The sequence below is a fragment of the Lissotriton vulgaris genome, chromosome 7 (genome assembly GCF_964263255.1).
Source record: "Lissotriton vulgaris chromosome 7, aLisVul1.2, whole genome shotgun sequence".
NCBI classification, from domain to species: Eukaryota; Metazoa; Chordata; class Amphibia; order Caudata; family Salamandridae; genus Lissotriton; species Lissotriton vulgaris.
In genome coordinates this window covers 521018868-521040910 of record NC_141695.1, presented here as the reverse complement: position 1 = coordinate 521040910, position 22043 = coordinate 521018868, and the positions used below count along the sequence as shown (strand labels likewise).

At 50.1% G+C, this 22043-nt stretch overlaps 1 protein-coding gene across 3 annotated transcripts in view; it reads right to left on the bottom strand.

The window, feature by feature from the left end:
• Positions 1-22043, bottom strand: part of TBCD (tubulin folding cofactor D) — a 2218561-nt gene that overhangs the window by 637101 nt on the left and 1559417 nt on the right. For all 3 annotated transcript variants that reach the window (XM_086930600.1, XM_086930601.1, XM_086930602.1), the window contains one exon: positions 2265-2296. In XM_086930600.1, the coding sequence (XP_086786726.1) occupies positions 2265-2296 (32 nt within the window). The remainder of the gene's footprint in view (positions 1-2264; positions 2297-22043) is intronic.

Sequence of the window (22043 nt, the reverse complement as noted above, 5' to 3'; positions counted from 1 at the left end):
CCCCCTCCATCTCAGTCACCACAAGATGTGGGGGACCACCCCTCCGTAGGGCCACAGGACTTCGCCGATTCCGGATGTATCCGTCACCTGGGGGTAGTATTCCAGACCCCAACCTTCAGAGGTGCCGCCACTGGATCCCTTGTAGCATGTCATAGTCCCCGGAGCCTTGGTACCAGGCAGAAGTCAGGAGAAAGCCGTCCCCCCCGGGGAAGGCCTCGATGACAGTAGGCACCTCCCCACACCAATCAAGTCTGCAGGATCTACCCCTGGGCGAGCGCGGGCAGCCTCCCCGGTGCTGCGTAGTCATGGCCCCGTGTCCTCTCGTGCCGCCCGGTCCCCCGAGCCAGGGCATCGCCACCCCGCACTCTCTGCTGTACCTCCAGAACGGTCCCAGGGGCATTCAAGGGAAAGACCATGTGTTCGGGCCTGTAGACTCCGCCCAGCAGCCCCGCACAATCCACCAAGCAACAGTGGGGGCCAGAGGCGATGTAGGGGCTCAGCCCCCTTCGGAGAGCCCCCAATGACAGTGGGTGTCTCACCAGAACAGCAGAAGGCCCAGTTCGATCTTCCAAGCGTGGAAAGCCTCCACTCACGCTCCGAGCCCCGCTGGGAGGCACCCAGGAGCAATCTGGGGCCGAGATGTCCACTCCAGTCCGGATATGTCACGCGAACCCAGTGCCGCGAGAGACTTCTGCAGTCCTCCGGTCAGGTTCACCGCTGCCCAGGGTGCTCCCCCTGCCTGCAGGGACCAGGGCACACCCCAAGGTCCGGTCCGAGCACCACTCCAGGCCGGATAAGTTCTAGTGCTGGCCCCGGGCTCCTCGCGGCTCTCCGTGTCGTCCGCCGTTCACCTGCAGGGGCCGGACGCGATGTAGGAGAGCGGTTCCCCGCGGGAGGCCCCCGATGACAGAGGGCGCCTCTCTAGCTTCAACAACTCGCCCAGATCAGGCCGCGGTAGTCACCAGCCCCAGGGCTCACCTACCCCGATACAGGCCGCATCCCTGGCCTCACGTAGGTGCGGCTCACCAGTCACGCGGGCCCAGTGCCGCGACAGACGTCCACAGACCTCGGTCAGGTTCACCACTGCCCAGGGCGCTCCTCCTGCCTGCAGGGACTAGGAGATCGGGGAGCGTTGAGGCTCTTCCACCACGACAGTTGATGGATGTGAAGAAGAGGAAGCATGCTTTCGACTTCTTGTGTGAAGACTACATAGTCATGGAGAACATGGCAAGTCAGAGAGCAAAGAGATGATATGTCTTGCTTTTGATGTCTTAAAAATCTGAATACAGCTAGAGGCACAAAAGCAGTTTTGTAGAAGTTTCAAGTAACAATCTTCAGAACTTTTGTTTAGTCTTCAAAAACGGTAATAACATTTGCAGCATACAGACTTATAAATGAATGCCACAGGTATTGTCTTGACTGTTTCTGCAGGAGCTAGAAAGCAGTGCTCTTCAGACATTTTTTCAATGAAACTAGGTCCACCACAGACACTCTGAAAAGGCATGACCATCGGCATCAGCAAAGTAATCAACCAATCCCAATTTGCTACCTAGTCATGGCTGTCTGTTCCTCTTAGTCAGGGCTACTGAAATTATGTGATTCTGCTGCTGCCATGTTTTCCGCATAGTTATGGATTTGCTACATAATTCCAAGTCTCCTGCATAATCTACAGATTTTAACAAAAAATTTATTTCAAGCTCGGACACATCAAAAATTACTAAAAATGAAGCAAAACTTATTGCAGGGCAGTGGAAAGCCCTTAACAAAGGTTGATTGGTCATTTTTCAGTTACGTATTGATCAATCAGGATTTGTATAGCGCGGCTAATCACCTGTGATGGTATTGGTGTGCGATAAGAAACCCAGTTTTAACTTGCGTAAAAATAAAATAATGAAATCTTACAATCACATAACAGAATTATGCCACATATTTTGCCTTTTTGTTCCACATTATATAGTCAACCCTACCGCATAATTCCAGTGGCCTTGCTCTTGGTTCAACGTATTGAACATTTGCCAACCAATTTGTGATGGATGTTTTTACAAAAAGGTTGTGCTAAACGGTCCCCTTTGTCTGAACTGGGGTGGCAGAGTGGGCTAAAGAACGGTGATGGGTTTAACCAAGATCTGTTGACTGGGTGTGAGTGTGATTGGTTCAGATGCTCCGTCCATCACCACCCCCTTTTGTACCGCAAACGGTCCCCTTTGGCCATCTAAATTACTTAGATGTTTCTGTTACAGAGTCTCATGCTTTCTTAAACTCACCTGCTGGTCTCATAAGTTCACCACCAAGCCCTCTGAAAAAGAAGCACACAATCAGGTTGTTAACACTCACATTAGATCATCAAGCCACAGTTAAAATACGGATATTAACTATTACAGATTGCTGCAGTGGTGAGAGCAAAATCGCACCAACCCAACTTGTACATATTCTAATGTTCAAATGACAATCTTAGTGGGTGCTCTTGCTGCAGCGAAGTGTGAAACATGGAAATTACGATATAATTACCAGGTGTTGTGCATAATATTATACTGGAGCACACCACTAAAGCAAATTCAACATAGATGCTTAAATGAAAATAGTCAAGAGTTGGAAAACTTGAAAGAATATCAAAATGTATTACATTCATTACATTCATGAAGTACATACAAAAAAATACTTTTTTATTTTTTTAGTATGTATGGCAATTGAAACATTCCATCACAAGAAACAAAATAGACGAATCCTACAAACAGGTAATAATACAAACCCAAAAGCCTGGCAGCGAAATTCCAGAATAGAAACTACTGGGCTGTTAAATATAAGAAAATACACAGTACGAGGGATTCAGATTTTTCTTGCGTAACATCTGATGAATGATGTAGCAATGCAGCAAAAATGCTGAATTTGCTTTTGATCGTGTGCTCCAGGATAATGTGATAAAATGCTCAGACTGTAAATGAAGAAAAAACGAATAAAAATTATTTTTAATAAAATTGAGTTTGTAGAAAAGGTCTAATGTCACCTAGTCATCTACATGTGGTTATTATCGACGGGGGTCAACACAAGTATTGCAGAATTTAATGCAGGTACCGGGTGGGGGCAGCTGGTATCTATGGGGTAGGGTGGTTGCACAAATATTTTTTTTTATTAAAAAAAAAAATACTTACCAAACTAGACAGGACCTCCTTGCTCCGACGTCCTTGTCACGACTGCAGCCAGGCCAACAGGAAACTCCCTTGACCAATCCTGGTGCAGCTCTCAAGCAGCATGACAGCAGAACTCTGATTGGAGGGAGCAGCCTCAATCGTGAGCTCCACAGCCCTCAGGATGCTTGCACGTGCTCTAAACAAGCAGCCATGACGAGACAGCTGGATTAGAGATGTTTAAAGAACACGTGTGCCAAAAAAACATGCACACTTTAACCTGTGTGCCCACTCTCCTCCATGCAGCTATCACTCAGCAGCAGAGCGCCCCCGTTCTGATGCTCTGTTCGGGACTGCGGATAAAAGGAATTACCATTTTTTTTCTTCTTGGGGGGATTTAAGTGTGGCGATGCTCCTTCGCTCCAACGGAGCAGCCGCCCCCGATTAGGGGGAGATAAGAGAATTGATGCTTTCAGTAGGTATCCTTGCACCCATTTCTGGTGATAACAAGTTTTTACTCCAAAACAAAGATTAACTGTTCAGACCTGGCAATACCATGTAGTTTCCTGGGTAGTTATCCATGATCCCTAGAGGAGGGGTTAGGGGAATCTGCTTGGTATCACAGTCTTGTCCTTTCATAGCATGTACAAAACAGAGGTCATCACCGAGCTCTTGCCAGTGGTACCTTTTGACCGATGGGTAGAAGTAACTTCCTTGAATATTTTTTATTAAGCATTTTATATTTAGTTACACTCAAATTGTCATAATAGAAATCATAACTAACCAGTTGGACGTGAGGGGAAATAGGAAAGTCACAGAGTGTATAAGTTTGGGGGACATAGCATGGTTTTAACTTTCTTACCATGCTGACTAGTATACAGTTGTAGGTCTCTTTGTAGACATGAATCTCTTGTAGGGTCTCAGAAATTATCAAGCCGCTACGGCCAAGTAAACACCTGTGTCTCGTACTGGTGGTAAAAGCGGTTTTTCAGAACCCAGAGATTGGTGTAAACATGGTCATGAACGGGGGCGGGGATGTGTATTTTAAATTACCGGTAACATACTTTTGTGGATACTCAAAGTACAGTCCTGACTGTGAAGAGAGAAAATACCTCCCATCTCAGGTGGAGATTATAGCCAGGGAAAGCCACTGACATATGCGGATATATACCGTACAGTTTCCCAGTAAAGGCTACATTTTTAGAAGACGTATTGCACCTCTGGATTGTCAAGTAAGTCGTTAAGGTATTGTAAAATGTTTTTCCAATTAAAAGGTATGTACATTGTAATTCCATTACGCTCAAATCTGAACTCAGTAATTTTTTAAGGTGTAACTCATTGAAATCCATACTGAATCCAAGTGCCTCTGGGACACACTGGTGTTGAGATGCATTCCCTTTGTGCAGAAACCACAAAGGAACTGATTGCCAGGCATTTTGTGGGGACAGTAACCAATAATATCAACTTCACAGTTGGAAAACTCCTGTCTTTAGCCCAAAACGCTTCTATTTTCAGCATAGTTTACTTCCCCTTTTAAAATATCCCTTATTCCAATGCAATTTGAGAGAGCATGAATATGGTCCACCTTCCTGCAGTGCAGATCCCATGAGCGGTCCCAGCGCGCCATGCATGACTTACCAATGGCCTAGATTGTCACCAGCGCTGTGACCTTATGGTACCCTGCTTTACACTTTTTGTAGGGTTTTTATCTGCCATCTCAGATTTCATCGGGAGCTATTGTTTGTACTTTCACTTCTTGTGACGTCACTAGGGTAACGGGCACGTGCGGACATTTGTGATACTAATGATTTCAAGAACCTTCAGTTCTAGGTTATGAGAAGCTCTTCCACTTACAGTCCAGAGTACCAGCCAAATGTACTGTGAAGTAGCAAAGAGACCAATGAACATGCCCCGGCACTATGAGGTAAAAGAAGACCAAAAAATGCATGGCATGCGAATGTATACCCGTTGAGAGACCGGGATAAGAGAGAAAAGCATTAAGGTTCAGTGCTGGTGCGCACTGATTTGGACTGCAAATACTATGAGCAGAAAGAGCTGCTTCAAATCCTTCATCCGCTCATTGGCGTTTGACACCTTTGGAAATACACGTGATTTCAGTGTTTCCTAAAAGCTCTTTCTAAGGCGCCCTTTGAGAGGAAGGCCTGGGGGCAGCTGGGTGCAGGAACATGCTGCACTGTTGGAGTCCGGCCACAATATGTCCGTAGGCACGCGAGGACATGGTTGCAGAGGGCACGGGCACCAACCTGTGCTTTCCTCTTGCCAACGTAAACATCCGGAACAATTCCCTTGTTCCGCGCGCGAACAGCACAAGGTGCTTAGAATGGGGATTTGGGGGGGCAGCCGACCAGCGGGAGGCTTGCCCCCTCCCCCCCTCCGGGAAGTTTGGGGCACCAGGGGAGGGGGGGGGGAGGAAGCTTGACCCTCGGGGCTTGCCGTAGCTGGGCTGGTTGGGCTGTTTTAAGCGGCCATTTTGTGTCACTGCACACTGTTTGTGGTGCAGTGACACAGCAGCCGGGTGGTCAGATAGTTAAAATTGTTGTAATTTGGTTAGGCCTTTCATATAGCGTGACAGGGTAGCGAGCGGGTTTCTGTCTTGGTGGTCGGTAGTGACTCTGTTGCGTTTGGCCTTGTGCGGCGAGTACGGCGATATGGCGGCATTTGGTAATCCCAGGGTGGCCAAGGCGATGCGGCTGTTGGGCGAGGCGGGCCGCATGGACATGGTGCGGCCCGACCTCCAGTTAAGGCCCCAGCGGCCGCTGCCAACGGCGCCGCTGCAACTGTCCTGGCGTGCGAGCCTCCGCGGCCGCGGCAGGCTCTGCGAGGTGGGAGGGGGAGCGGTGGAGCGAGGGGCGGGGGACAGCGCGAGGAGCACGCACAGCAGCGGAAGGCGCGGAGAGGGACGGGGAGGGCCGGGCGGAGGGGGAGAAAGGGGGCGTTGTCATTTGGGGAGGGTAATAAATGTCTATATTCCACTGGATGTCAGCCATAATAAAATTCTGTTTGGGGTTTTTTCTCATATCAAAACACTTTTTGTAAACGATGCCTCTCCCCATATAATTTTATTAGGGGATCTTAATTGTAAAGTCTCCAACTCTAGTTTGGAGATTTTTCTTAACAAATATAAAGAGGACTCCTTACAGATACCCCAAACTCTTTTTCCTGGGAACATCAAAACTACAAAGAGATGGAAAATATTACTTGAAGAGCTTTCTGAAATTGATGAAATCATAGTGAATGGTCGGCTTCCCTCTGATACTCCTGTTAATTTTACACATAAATCCAGCTCTGGTGAATCTATCTTAGATTATGTGGCGGTGGATATACCAACTTTCCACCTCCTTAAGGATCTTACGGTTACTCATACCCCTTTTAGCGATCACAAAATAATAACTCTCTCATTAGACTTAAATCCTCCTCTTACAGACCACTGGTCCTTGGATGGTAATTTGGGGAATTTTGGAGTTCAAAGTGGAAGATGTTTCTGGAACTTTAAAGCAATTAGGGGTATAGAAAGTCTTTTAGATATTGCAGTGATTGACTTGGTCAATTGGAAGGGTTCTGAATTAATTTGCTTTGCTAACTTCTTGAATAAGGTGCTTTTGGTCGCAAAAAAACTACCCAAGAAGGACCAAATTAAAAAACTTCCTATTTCTTTGAAGTTGATTAACTCAGAAATAAATAAACTTATAAGAGAACAATATTTGAGACATTGCCCTTTAAGACATCATAGATTGGCGCTATTAAAAAGAAGGAGGAAAAGGCTGAAAATTAAGCTAAAAAAGGAAAGTGAGGATTTGGTATGGATTAAACTGCGGGAGGCTGTCTTCAACGGCCAACCTAGACTATTCTGGTCTGTGATCGGGGAAGGTTGTGGTCTTAGATCCAGATCCCTACCTGTTCCGATTGAAGAACAAAAATGGGTAGAATGCATTTCGAACTTGTATGCAGGAAATGGAATGGAAGTTGCTCAGATTAGAAAAAAAGAGAACAATTCCAGCCTTGTTCCACCCTCTGAAAAAACTATTGAATTAGCCATCAAGGGTATGCGTTCATCTGGAGCAATAGGTCCGGACGAGCTCCCCATTTCTGTACTAAAACAGAATAGTGTTCTTTGGAGCAAGATCCTCTTCCCGGTGTTTAAATTTTGTTTTTTGCATGCCGTAATTCCTCCTTCCTGGAAGGGCAGCATTCTGGTCCCCCTGTATAAGAAGGGAGACAGAAATGTACCCCAAAACTATCGACAGATTGCCCTCCTCGACGCCATCGGCAAAATTTTTGCTAGATGTCTTTTGCAATTAATTAATGATTGGGTAGCCGAGAACAATGTATTGCCGCTTGAGTAGACGGGGTTTCGAAAAAAGCATGGCACCATGGACAATTTGACCGCTTTACAAGTGTTATCGGAGAAATACATCAAACTCCGGGGACGGAGAATATATGCAGGATTTATAGATTTCTCCACAGCCTTTGACAAGGTGGATCGTCCTCTGCTGTGGAGAAAGCTATTGGATCTGGGCATGCCATCTGAGCTCTTAGACTTGGTCCGGGAGCTCCACTCTGACACATGGTGCAAAGTGCTTTTGGGAGGGGAAAGGGGCCTCTCCCAAGCTATCCCATCTGCCAATGGGCTAAAACAAGTTTGTCTGTTGGCACCACTATTGTTTTCCTTATACCTATCTGATCTTCCACAAACTCTATCATCAAGTGTTGGTATTGCCCCGACTTTGGGGGGCAAACCAATAGTATGTCTGTTATATGCAGATGACATACTAATTTTGGATTTGACCCCCACTGGACTGAACAATCGGCTGCAAGCTCTCCACGGATTTGCAGAAACACATCATTTAAGGATAAATGTATCCAAGAGAAAAGTTATGTGTCTAGTAGGAAGGAAAAAACAAAAATATGGGAGTTTTTTCTGGAATATAGGGGGCCTTGGATTGGAAGTTGTCCAATCCTATACTTTTTTGGGGAAAATAATTTCTAGCACACTAAGTGATAAGGCCCATATAGCCAACAATGTTCGGAAGGCAATGTCTCATGAGAGGGGATTAAATACCCTCTATAGATCTACTGGCCAGAGGCATTTTGCCTACCTATTAGAGGTTTTTAGAGCTAAAGTCCCGTCCTCCTTACTATATGGCATCGAAGTGGGGAAATGGGGCTTTCTGAACAACACAGAGGGAAAAATGCTACGGAAATTGTGTATGGTTAATACCGCGTGTAATATAGCGGCTTTTAGGTTGGAAATCGGTATACGAAGTGCTTGGGTCCAGGGCCTTGCTGGGGCAGTACGGTGGGTCTCCAGCTTGGCTAATGGTGAACCTGGTTCCTTAAGATATTTGATTCAAAAAGAACTTCTCGGACCCCTAAAAGAGCATACCTCTACTGTAAAGAATTTTAGACTAGCAGTTAAACTATTGAAATTAGACGAATTGACACTTTTTTCGCTATCTACTTACCAGTTAAAACTGACTCTAAAATTGGCCTCATGGAATCTAAGTTTTGATCTATATAAAGAGGCCCTCACGTCAAAAAGAGGTCCGCTATCAGTCATTAATCATTATCAAATTAGGATTTCTCAACCTTATGTTTCCTGGAATCTTCCCCATGGGGTACGTCGATTTTTGTTTCTCCTGAGGCAGGACCTACTCCCTTTAAATATTTTACTGTCAAAATGGTATGGCTCATCAGTAATGTGTAATCTCTGTAACAAATTTAAACAGGATGTTAATCATGTGTTATTTGTTTGTCCGGCCTTAAAACGACACCGCCTCAAATGGTTGAGACCTACTTGTTTAAGGCTAAATATTGCTTCCGCTTCTGCTTTTTTGGATGCTATCTGTAATCCGCCAAATGAGAGGTTTTGTTGTACAATTTTTAACTTTTTTAAAAGCTTTATGGAAATATATTAGATTTGTTCTTTGTATATTGTTGAAAATGGCTCAAATATCAATGTTTGATGATTTTATGTGGACCTCTGTTATGAGTTCCAAAACATAAATAAAATAAACTTGAAACTTGAGAGGGCCATGGGGGGGTGGGGGCGTCCCGCGAGGCAACCAGTAAGCTGGGAGGGCTTGGTGGGGTGGGGGCAGCCCAAGGGGGGCTAGTGGTAGCGCCAGAGGTGGTCGTGGGGAGTGGGGCAGGGGGCCTGGGGGCGGGGGGTGATGCGGGGGCTGATGGGGAGGGGCGGGGTGCGGAGGGGGGAGCAGTGCCCCAGCTAGTGGAGCAGGGTGGGGTACTGGAGAGTGGTGGGGATGCGGGGGGAGATGCATCACCGCTGTTGATAGAGGACACGGAGGTGGAGGGGGGGAGGTGGAGGGGGGTGGGACATGGAGTTCGTCATTGGAGGAGGGAGGGGGCATGGTGGGCCCGAGCAGGCATGTGTCCCCGGGGCGGGGGCGGCAAGGCAGGGGGGGTGGACGGGGCCAGGTGGGGGGGGAATGGCGGGCCGGGGGGGTGGTGTACGGTGGCGGAGGAGTGGAGAGGGGGGGGGCCGGGGTTGGGAGGGTGGGTCGGGGGGTATAGTGGGGTGGAGGTAGGGGGTAGCGGGGGTGGGGGGGGGGAGTGGCGGGCCAGGGGGTAGTGGCCGCGACGGGGAGGGAAGCGGGAGCACGGCGGGGGAGTTTGGGGAAGGGGGCACGGGGGTGCTGGCCTAGTTGGGGGTGTGGGGAGGGCCGGGGGGTTGGGAGTGGGAGGGGGGATGGGGCATGGATGGCGGGGGGATCCCGTCGCGGCGCGGAGGCCACTCGGCGGGGTGGGGGCAGGGGGCGACGCTGGGGTGGGGCTGCGGTGGCGGAGGGGGAGGTGTGTGGGGGGGGGGGGGGGGGGAAGAGGCGTTTTTCCACCCCGGCATGCTGGACCCCACCTTTTTTCCTTGGCAGGAGCTGTTTGCGAGGCGCTCGGGTGAGCAGCATGCGGCTCCACACCACCGAGAGGATGGCCCGGTTCTGTCTGGTGCGGGCGGCCGAGCTCGAGCGTGGCACCTGGTTCATGACCCCAACGAATGGAAGCGGGCTTCGTCTCTGCCGCCCCCCCCTCCCCCCGAAGGGTTGTTACGGCCGCCGGGGGTGGGGGATTGAGGATGGATGCACATACTTCTGGTTGCAATGCGAGTGTGGTGGACGGGAGTGGGAGTGTGGATTTGTTGGACTTGATGCGGGTGTGTCGGGAGAGAGCGGTGTTGAGCCGGCTGGAACCCCCAAGGGGGGGACAGGGTTGTGTGGAGCCGGCTGATGGAGAGTCGGAGGAGGAAGGAGAGATTCGGGAGGAAGGGGGTGCGAGTAATGCTGTTGGCAGTGTATTACAGGTGCCGGCAAGGCGGGATGTGCCCAGAGTGACGGCCCCCTCAGCTCCACTGGTGAGGCGGCGGGATCCAGCAAGGACGCCGACCTTGACGCCAGGTAAGGAGGGAGACGGAGTGGGGAGTGGCAAGCGGCGCTGTGTGCAAGTCTCGGTGGGGACTGGGGGCGAGGGGGAGGACGTATGGCGGCTGGTGCGGGGACGGTATGTGTAGGACGCGGGAGTGGGCACGGACGGTGCGGCGGCGGGCGGCGACGGGTCCGGCACGAGTGGCGGGTCGGCGGTGGTCGGAGGGACTGACTCTGCGGGTGGGGGAAGGAGAGTTGTGTGGTGCCGGTGCGTAAGTTACCGTACATGGGGCTGACCAAGACGCTGGGGGCCCAAAGGTGCCGCTGATGTTGGATAACTGGTCTGCGGCTTTCCTAATTTACACGAGCGTGTACTGTGAGAAGTTTCCGGACCGGTTCGTAGCGCTTTTCAAATACATGGATGTGGTGCGGAGAGCACAGGTGACGTACGGCGGTTTCGCGTGGTCCCACTATGACGAGGAATTCCGGGCGTGCATGGCGGCGGACCCGGAAGCGCAATGGGGGGAGCTGGATTCAGATTTGTACCAGCAGACGATGGGCGGGGCCAAGTTTGGCCGCACCATATACACGGCCAGCGGTTTGCCGCTGGTGCCGCCCCCCTTTACAGCCCGCCCCACCCGTGGGGGGGTGGGGCAGGGGGAGTCTGGCAGCCAGGCCGGAGTCGGGCCGGCTGGGACTTCAATAGAGGAGCGTGCGAGAGGGCGGCATGCCGTTTCCGCCACGAGTGCTTGAAATGCGGGCAGCGGCAACCAGTGCTGCGTTGCTGGTGACTTGGGGGCCCACCGGGTCAGCAGCCCGCCCAGGGAGGTGCCCAAGCAGGGGGGGGGACAGGGTGGTGGGAGGAGCTCTGGGCAAAGGCTCGTACGCCGGTTAAGGTCGAGCGGATGGAGCCCTGGCTAGCGGCATAACCGCGGGCGGAGGCTGCTGCGGTGCTGCGTCGGGGGTTTCGGGAGGGGTTTCGGCTGGGCTATGAGGGCCCGCGGATTGCCCGCTGGGCGGACAATCTGAAGTCGGTGAACGCGCACAATGCCATTGTGAGAGAGAAGCTGTTCAAAGAGGTCAGGGAAGGTAGGATGGCGGGCCCGTTCAAGGAGCCGCCAATACCGGGTTTGATCATCTCCCCCATCGGGGTGGTGCCCAAGCGAGCGGAGGGGCAGTTCCGGCTGATACAACACTTGTCTTGGCCGGAGGGGGAGTCAGTCAATGCCTACATTTCGGCGGACTTGGCGTCGGTGACTTACTCGTCGGCGGACGTAGCGCGGAGGCTCGTCTCGGCGGCGGGGAGGGGCACGCTGATAGCAAAATGCGATGTCAAGTCGGCTTTCCGACTACTTCCGGTCCACCCGGCGGATCATCAGTTGCTGGGAATTCAGTTTGAGGGACTCATATTTGTGGACAAGGCGCTGCCGATGGGGTGCTCCATTTCGTGCGCGCTATTTGAGCGTTTCAGTTCATTCCTGCAGTGGTTTTTTTCCAGGCGCACAGACTCGGAGTCAGTGACGCACTACCTGGATGACTTTTCCCAGGTGGGGCGGCCCAGGGCGGCGGACTGCCAGCGGCAGCTGGACGGTTTGGCCGGGTTGATGGGGGAGTTCGGTGTTCCCCTGGCGCCAGAGAAGACGGAGCTCAACTCAGTCGCCATGGAAGCGCGCCTCCCGGAAGACAAGAGGTCAGCAATGCTGGGGTTGGTGGACGGAATGCTGGCAAAAAGGAAGGTGATGGTGAGGGAGGTGCAGGTGCTGTTGGGTCATTTGAATTTTGCTTGTTGCGTTGTGCGGGCGGGCCGAACGTTCTGCCAGCGTTTGGGTTTGGCGTTGTCCGGTTTGTCACTGCCTCATCACCATGTGTGCCTCTCGGCGGGAATGAAGGAGGATCTGCGAATGTGGCGGGCGTTCCTGGACCGATTCAATGGAGTACCCATGATACCGGCGGAGGATTGGGAGTGGGACGTCACCATGTACTCTGATGCGGCGGGCGGCGGACGTTTCAGTCTGTACTGGGATGGAAAATGGTGCGCAGAGCAGTGGCCGGCGGAATGGCAGGCAGGAGGGCGGAGCATTGCGTTTTTTGGAATTGTTCCCGTTGGTGGTGGCGGTCACGGTGTGGTCGGGGGTACTGGCGTACAAGCGGGTGCTGTTTCGGGTAGACAACATGGCCGTCGTCCAAGTGGTGAACAGACAGTCGGCCCGGGACCCGCAGGTGCTGAAGTTGATGAGGGTGTTTGTGTTGCGTTGCTTGGAAAATGACATCCTGTTTCAGGCTCGACACGTCCCAGGAGTGGACAATGACATTGCGGATGCGTTGTCTCGTTCACAGTGGGAGAGGTTCCATGGGCTAGCCACGGCGGCGGACGAGGTCAAGACGCCGGTGCCGGAGGAACTGTGGTCAGTGGGCGAGGCAGGGTCTTACAGCTGGTGACGGCGTCCATAGCGGTGTCAACGTGGAAGGCATACGAGCAAGCCTGGGAGGAATTCCTGCTGTCTGGCGCGGTAAGGCGACGGAACCGGTGGCTGCGCGAGGAACAGGTGGTGCGTTTCATGTTGGCGCTCATGGATAAGGGGCTGTCGTGGGTGACGATTGCGGGCAAGCTCTCGGCGGTGGCGTTCATGGGCAAGTTGTGGTGGGGCTACCCTCCGTCGGCGAAAAATTGGGGACCCGGCTGCTGGAGGGGTGGGCGAGGGAGAAGGGTGCAAAGGCGAGGTTGCGACGTCCCATCACGGTGGAGTTGTTGGAAGGAGTAATTGGCGCACTGCCTGCGAAGTGCAGGGATGGGGGTGAGGCGGTGCTTTTTTCTACCCTGATGTCCTGGCTTTTCTTTGGGGCGTTTAGAGTGTCGGAGCTGCTGGGTGCGAGAGGAGGGCGGGGGGTGTTGTGGGAGGATGTGGAATTGCGAGGGCAGGAAGTGGCGGTGCGTTTGCGTCGATCAAAGACGGACCATCGGGGGGTCCGGACATGGGTGGTGTTGGGCCCAGGCGGTCGGGAGAGGGTGTGTCCCGCGGCGTGGGGGAGGAGGTTGATAGCGAGCCGGTGCAAGAAGGAGGGGGAGGTTTTTGGTCGTGGTGGAGGTGACGGAGTGACGGCGGCTCAGGCGTTGTGGGTCCTGAGGCATTGAGTCCCACTTTATTTAATCTTTACGTAGACCGCTGGCTGCGGTCGTCAAGCAATGGGGCCTGACGATGGTCTCATATACTGATGACACGCAGCTGGCGGTCACGTTGAGTGGGGACTCTGATGTGGAGGCTCTCAGGTTCCGTGACGGTGTACGGGCAGTGGCCAATTGGATGAACTCCAAGTGTCTCCAGTTGAATACCAAGAAGACAGAGGTCATGGTGGTCCGCAAGCAAGCGGGGCTGTGGAGTGACAACTGGTGGCCTCCTGAACTGGGCATGACCCCCTCTCCAGTATCGGAGATAAAAAATCTTGGCGTCTGGCTTGACCCGACGATCAGTTTTACTTGCCACACCAAGAGGGTGGCGGCCTCCTGCTATGGCACTATTAGAGGACTTAGGCCTATACTTAAATTTTTTGATGCCCCCACCAGACAGCTCGTGGTTCAGGCATCAGTGTTGTCCCGGCTGGACTTTGCCAGCTCGCTCTTGGCGGGGATAAATCAGGCTGAACTTATCCGGTTGCAGTGATTGCAAAATGCTGCAGCCAGAGTAGTGGTAGGTCTGCCCAGGCGGTGCTCGGTTTCTAAAACATTGCATTCGCTTCATTGGCTTCCCGTAAATTCGAGGATTAAATTCAAGGTCCTTTGCCTTGCATTTGAAAACCTCAAGGGTACGTCCCCTCAAATACTGGCGAATCTTTTAACACCTTATGTCTCTCTGCGATTATTGAGATCTTTGGGTCAGAATTTGGCGGTGGTTCCGCACTTCAGGTTGAGCAGAACTGGCGGCCGCTCCTTCCGAGTGCTAGCCGCGAAATGGTGGAACTCCCTTCCTTTTGAGATCCGGGCAATTGATGACCTTCTTCAGTTTCGGCGTGCCATCAAAACTTTTTTGTTTCATTAAATCTTAGGCTATTTCCTCTCCCCTCTTTTATCGGTGTTGTGTTGTGTTTACCTTCTCATAGCGCCAGGACGCCCCTTCGCTGGGGCCGCTGTGCGCTGTACAAATAAAAATAACATAACATAACATCTACTGGTGTGCCCCAATGGAGATTTGGGGGGGCAGCCGACCAGCGGAAGGCTTGCCCCCCCCGGGGAAGTTTGGGGCACCAGGGGAGGGGGGGAGGAAGCTTGACCTCCGGGGCTTGACGTAGCTGGGCTGGTTGTGCAGGTTGGGCTGGTTGGGCTCCTTTGGGCTCCTTTTGGGCTTGTCCTTATTTAAGCGGCCATTTTGTGTCACTGCACACAGTTTGTGGTGCAGTGACACAGCAGCCGGGTGGTCCGATAGTTAAAATTGTTGTCCCGCCGGCCCTCCCTGTTTTTTCCCCCTGTGGGGTGGGTAGGGGTCCCTGGGGGGGCCGTTGTGGAGGGGGTTGGTCCAGGGTTTGAGGGGTTTTGTTGGTCTATGGTGCAATGGATGTTAGGGTGTTCAGAGTTGTGGTGTCGCTGGAACCGGTGCGGTTACTTGTTGGTGCTTTCCTAAGGAGATAGGGGGGATTTGCTGGAGGCCTGGGACTGTATGGTAGGCAGGAGGTGAGGTCACGGAGGTCACTGTGGTCATTCAGTCGGTGGGTTGGGGGTAGGTTGCTGAGCGGGTGTTTTGTATTTTAGTTGCAATGTTGGGGTTAACGTTAGGGGTGGGGGTGGGGGGCTGTCAGGCAGTTGTTATTTAGTGAGCAGTAGTTTTGTTCAGCACAGGCCAGGTGGATTTGTTGTTTTAGGTGCACCTGATTCCAATAAAGCGGCCTTTATCACACTATTTTGGTGTCTGTGTCAGTGCTTCCCCCCTCACCTACTGGTGTGCCCCAATCAAGGCTTCAAGTCGGCGACAACCTCAAACCACCGACCACCTCCCCAAACCTGCTCCAGCCGTTCACGTTGTTGGTTGCTTTGAGGTAGGGAGTACACTCAACCCACTCACAACCCGGATATCACCATGTTTCACAATAACAGAACCTCGCTCCTGATATCGAAACGTGAAGTGAAGCAAAGACATGATAATGCCAGCTCAGCATCTGCCCTAGCTCCTGGTGGAAGGAGACAAATAAAGCTGAAGCAAAAACGCACTGGCCATTTAAAGATAAAGTGCCTCCCCAAGCTCGGTCAAAATGATAAATTTGTTTTCATGTTTTCCAGCTTTAGTGTCAAAGCATCCATGTTCGCTGGGAATGAATCACAAAATAGCTACAACACGTCTGCAAAGCTGCACGAAGACGTCTAATCCAACCTCAAGGTCCGCGTTTTTTTTAATCACCTAAGGACCTTGCTTTAGTATGTTCAGATTTAAATGTTTTCTTGATAAAATAAAAACCTCGGGTCTTGATCTAAACTGGTTACACATCGAACAACCAGTTTGCCTTGTCGGAAATATTGTTTGGTAAGAAGTAAAATAGTGAAGTAAAACTTCAATCTATTAGCTTTATCCGAAAGCGACGTTTCCCCAGTTTTCCAGCTGCTTGGCATTCGCACTGCTAGTGTTTTCAACAAGCTCCCTGTTGCCCCACACGTTCTTTGAGTAGCCCTTTGCAAAGCCCACGACCGGACTGGGCACTTAAGGAAGGTTAAAGAACAAGACGGGGACAGAATTACAGCCATGCCCTCGCCTGACATTCCAGACTCTCCACCCAGACCGAACAAGCAGCCAACAGCGTCACTGCGGTAAAAAACATGCGCAAAACCACATACACACCCAGAGCGGATGGATGGCTGCATAATCACGTGTTGCTTTACTTCGTGGTGCTCGCTTTTTTGTTGTCACTCTTCTCGAGTTTGATATATCCTTTACCATCGGCGACAAACGAGAAGTCTGAAGGAATGACATAAGGATAAATTACTTACCTGTAATCCTAGTTCTCTTCCAGGGGTATACTCAACAAAGTCATAAGCACTGAATAGTCCCGACCACGTGCGGGACCCCGGAGCAATAGCCAATAATATGCATGTGTGTATATGTATATATATATATATATATATATATATATATATATATATATATATATATATATATATATATATATATATATATATAGATAGGTAGATAGATAGATATATAGATAGATATATAGATATATATATATATCAATACACAATCCTCACGAAGTAAAATCGAGGCGCCCACCAGTAAATTCCACAGCTCCATGATTTTAATCAAAGACCATTTCCATTTAGCAGGGTTTAAAAAGCGAGTAATCTACGCGTTTCTGTGTCACAGACCCCTTAGTCACGATCGCCTCATTTTTCCTTCGTGAGAAGGATTGTGTATTGATGTGAAAGCGGCGTGGTTCCGCCGCAGGGAGCTGCCCCCATGGTGAGCGCTGCGATTCCCGGATTTCTCTGAACCGAGAAGAAAACATCAAATTGGTATATTAGTACACAGATAATATACCAATTTGATGTTTTCTTCTCTCTGAAATGATGTATGCATCTTATATGTTTCCTTACCTGTGAGATAACATACCAAAAAGAATGACTGATTTGAGTTCCTCAATAGGCCATTTGTTTTCAGCAGATTACTATATAAAAAATAGCTTTCTGTTAAATATTAGAGTGCCGAGGTATCACTTCTTTCAAACAAACAAATTTCTCAGGGATGCTTGACCAAACTGAGCATAAGCCTGAGTATTAGAATCAAGGCAGTAATTGCGTGCGAAAGTATGAATCGAACGCCATGTGGCTGCTTTACAAATTTCTTTAATAGGTACATTCCTAAGCATTGCTATCATAGCAGCTTTGCCTCTTGTAGAGTGCGCTCTCTGCTTGCCCGGGAGCATCTTTTGTGCCATCTGATAAGATAACATAATACATGACAGTATCCATCTAGAAATGGACCTTTTAGAGGCAGGAAAACCAGTGTTTAACAGACCATAATTCACAAACAGTTAGTCAGACTTTCGTACACTTTTTGTTTTGTCAAGATGGAATTTCAACACTCGTTTTAAATCTAAAGAGTGTAGAGCTCTCTCAGCCGGAGTGGCAGGATTGGCAAAGAAAGTAGGAAGAGTTACTGACTGGTTGAAGTGAAACTCCGAGACCACCTTAGGAAGGAACCTCGGTTGAATACGCAACACCACTCTATTCTCATGAAAAACGAGATAAGGCTCTGTAGAGCATAAGGCTTGTATCGCGCTTACCCTGCGAGCAGATGTGATTGCCACGAGAAAAGCAGTCTTCCACGAAAGATGCTGAAGGGAAGCTTCGTGGATGGGTTGGAATGGGGAACCCATTAGTTTAAAGAGGACTACATTCAGCTCCCAGGGAGGAGATGGAGCCTTAACGGGAGGATAGACCTTCTTGAGACCCTCCAGGAAATCCTTAACAACTGGCATTTGAAAGAACGAAGCCTGAGTGGGAGACTTTCTATATGCTGTTATCGCTGCCAGGTGAACTTTTATGGAGGAGTATTGTAAACCTGCTTTGGTCAAATACAGTAAGTGTGGTAACAGTACCTGTTCCTGACCTCGAAAAGGGTCATGACCTTCAGCAGTACACCACATGTAAAAACGCTTCCACTTAAAAGCGTAAGACTTTCTCCTTGAAGCTCTCCTAGCCTCCTTCAAGATCTGCATGCAGTCTGAGAGAGGCCTAAATGTCCATATTGGATGAACTCAGGAGCCATGCTGCTAACCTCAGGGATGGCAGGTTGGGGTGGAACACCTTGCTGCCTGCCCTGGTCAGCAGATCCGGATGACATGGCAACCTCCTGTGTGGTACTTTGGACAGGTGAAGAAGGTCCGGGTACCACCACTGGAGAGGTCACTTTGGAGCAACCAGGATCATGTCTGTCTTGGACTTGTACAGCTTCCTGATCACCATGGGAATGAGTGGAATCGGTGGAAAAGCATAGAGTAGTGTCTCTGACCAATCTATCCACAGAGCATTCCCCTTGGAACCTGGTTGCGGGTACCTGAAGGTGAAGACGCAGCATTTTGCGTTTCGGGCGTCGATGCCCGGTGTTCCCCAGTTGCAGAAGATGTCTTGTACCACTTCTTGTTTTAGCACCCAGCCGTGTGCTTCTGCGAAATGCCTGCTTAGGTCATCCGCTTGGACGTGGAGGAAGCCCGGTAAGTGAATCGCAGATATTTTCATGTCTCGTGCCAGAAGCCATTTCCTAATCGCCTGTGCTTCCAGCGACAGGGGTCTGGATCTGGTTCCCCCCTGCTTGTTCAGGTAGTACATCGTTGTTGTGTTGTCCGAATGAACAAGCAGAGAAGCCGATGTGACTGAAGTTAAAAGCGCTTCGATACTAGATGTACAGCTCTGAGTTCCAGCATGTTTATTTGGTGTTGTTGCTCTTTCTCTGACCACATCCCTTGGATTTGTAATGATCCCATATGAGTGCCCCATCCCTGAAGGGACGCTTCCGTCACTAGAGTCTGTTGGGGCATTTCCTCTTGAAAAGGAACTCCCACGATGAGATGAACTTGTCTCATCCACCATCGGATGGAGAGTTGGACTGACAGAGGTATTGATAACCTGTCCTCCCAACGATTGGAGATTTGGGACCAATGATCCTCCTGAGTCTGCTGCAGAGGCTTCATGTAAAGCCTGGCATTTGGAACAAGAAAAAAATGCACGAGGCCATGGACCCCAGCAGAGAAGAGATCTGCCTGGCCATGGGCTGAGGTATCTTCAGGAGAGTTCGAGACTTGTGGAGAATGGATGATAGTCTCTCCTCCGAAGGATACGCTCTTGCGTTGACTGAGTCCAGAGTGGCGCCTAGGTAGTGTATCCTCTGTGTTGGATTGAGGATGAACTTTTTGAAGTTTACATGCAGACCGAGCCGATGCAACTGGTGAATGCAGTGCATGAGGTGCTGTTGCAGAATAGTGGGAGACGCACTCTTGAGAATCCAGTTGTCTAGGTAAGGTTAGACGAATATGTGCTGTTTCCTCAAGAAAGCAGCTACTACTGCCATGCACTTTGAGAATGTGCGAGGAGCCGACTTCAGCCCGAAGGGCAGGACCGTGAATTGGAAGTGCTTTGAGTGGATGCGAAACAGTAGGAACTTCTGATGTTTTGGAGAGATTGGTATGTGAAAATGGGCATCTTGAAGCTCTATGGAACACATTCAGTCCCCTTGATGCAGAAGCGGTATTATTTGATGTAACGCCAGCATTCAGAATTTTTCTTGTAGAATGAATCTGTTGAGACGTCTGAGATCTAGTATGGGCCTGAACTCCTTGTTTGGACCTTTCTTTGGGACCAGAAAGTAACAAGAGTAGATCCCCTGCCGATGTTGATGCCATTGGACCTCCTCGATGGCGTTCTTTAGGAGTAGAGTAGACACCTCTTCCCTCAAACAATTTATACGATGGGTGACAGTCCTTTGAGGAGGAATGGAAGGTGGAGGGGACTTGAACTTGATGGTATACCCATTCTTTACAATATTCAGCACCCACTTGTCTAGTATGATTTTTGTCCACTCTTCCAGGTAGAAACGGACACTTCCCCCCACCGGAGTGGGTAACGGAGATAGGGGAAGCAAGCACTCACTGCTTTTGTTGTTGTTGCTGGCAGCAGGTGTGGACTGTCTGGAATTACCATCTCTTCCTCTACCAGGACAACGCTGGGAGAATGGAGACCTTCCTTGATTTTGCTGGGAGGACCATTGAGGGGTTTGAACCCTCTGTTGGTTTTGTCGCCTAGAGAAAGAGCAGTAACATCGCCTGAAGTCCTTCCTCTTCTCGAACCCCACAGCTTTCATTGTATCCAGCTCAGTCTTCATTCTAGACATTTCATCATCAGCATGAAAGCCTAAGAGTGATGTTCCATTGAAGAGGAGATTAAGAATGCGATGCTGTGCTTCAGGTTTTAGCCCAGTCAATCTCAGTCAGGCAGAGCGTCAGGCACAAATCCCATGAGAATATCCATGGGTAGCTAGATCTGTGGCATCAGCCGCTGCACTGATCCCTTGATTGGCTACTAAGCCACCTTCATGCAGAATTTCTAGGGAATCTTGCTTGTCCTCTTTTGGGAGCTTCTCCATGAAAGGGAGTTCCATAAGGAGCGGTCATATCGACCCAGCAAGGCCGGAGCGCTGGCTACTTTCATGTAAGAAGCCGAGGTTGTGCACATTTTCTTACCCACAGAATCCATGGCTTTACTGTCCTTATCTGGATGCACTGCCGATGATGCTGCCCCGGTCTGAAGGAACTTTCACAAACGCGGAAAGCCGTTGGGTTGTGGCTGCTCTTATCCTTTGACGGACGTGGTCTTGGGAAGGCAGTGCTGAGTTTGTTGTTATGATTGCGAAACAACCCTGTGAATATTAGCATTTATTTGAAGGTGAGTCTTTATGACGATGGGGCCTTAGGGCACCGGGCGGCCATAATACAACCTACGGTTGGCGCCAGGAGCGTGGTGCGTTGGTGAACGGATCTTTAAACTGTGCAAGGTCCGTTATCATGTGCGGATGTTTGTGAATGGAGGGTTCCGATATTTTCTTTATTTCGATTGGTAGGGTTGGTGGGCGATGTACCGTACTCGAGCGGGGTGCCTACTTACGATTGCTTACTGGCCTTTGATTTAAATTATTTGCCCGTTTTATATTCCGACTTATGACGATTAGCTTTTAGATGGACGTAGGGTATAGATGGTGCTAAGGCTGCTTATAGGTCATGCAGTGTTTTCTGTTTTTGCTCATAGAGGACCTCTGGTCGCCATTTTGTGCCGCATACTTTCTCTAAACGTCGATGGTGTGCAAGTCTAACTGAATCGAATCCCCCCTGTTAGCTTACTTTGAGGCATCCTCGGTATCAGAATTACCGGATTATATAGATGAAACTCTCATTTCATTTTGAATACACCACGCTGCATTGGTTGTTGTTCTGCACAGCTCTAATTTAAGGATTGTGGCTTCCCTGTGGTGGTCAGCACATACATATACAGCGGTTACACTCCTCGCTTTACAACGGCCATTTAGACTGCCGGTGGGTTATTAGCGCGCGCCCGTCTAAGGTAAGGGCTCTTTCTATTTTTCGACTATTAAAGTCTGGAATTGTGGCGTCAGATACCCGCAATCGTCGAGAGGTGTCTCCTATCCGTGCTAAATGTAGTGCTACGTGATGCCATAATAGAGTTGCAGGTTGCTTGACTACATCTGCACTTTGGATTTCCACAGGTCCCATATTGTCATGAGTGGATGTTGAGTTTCATTGGTAGGCTGAATCCAGCTGCCTGAGAAAAGGACAAACGTTTTTTCAAAGGTTATGGACAAATAAGGGACATCGATTTAAAACAAAGCTTTGGTTTTGTGGTAAGTATACGAACACTAAAGGGTACCTTGCTGTTTCATTCACTGTAACCGCATGCATAAATGGTGACATATCTCAAAATCAGCACTAACGCGATTTATGCCTTGGCGCCAATGGCCTTCAGAAAGCAACGAGAATAGCA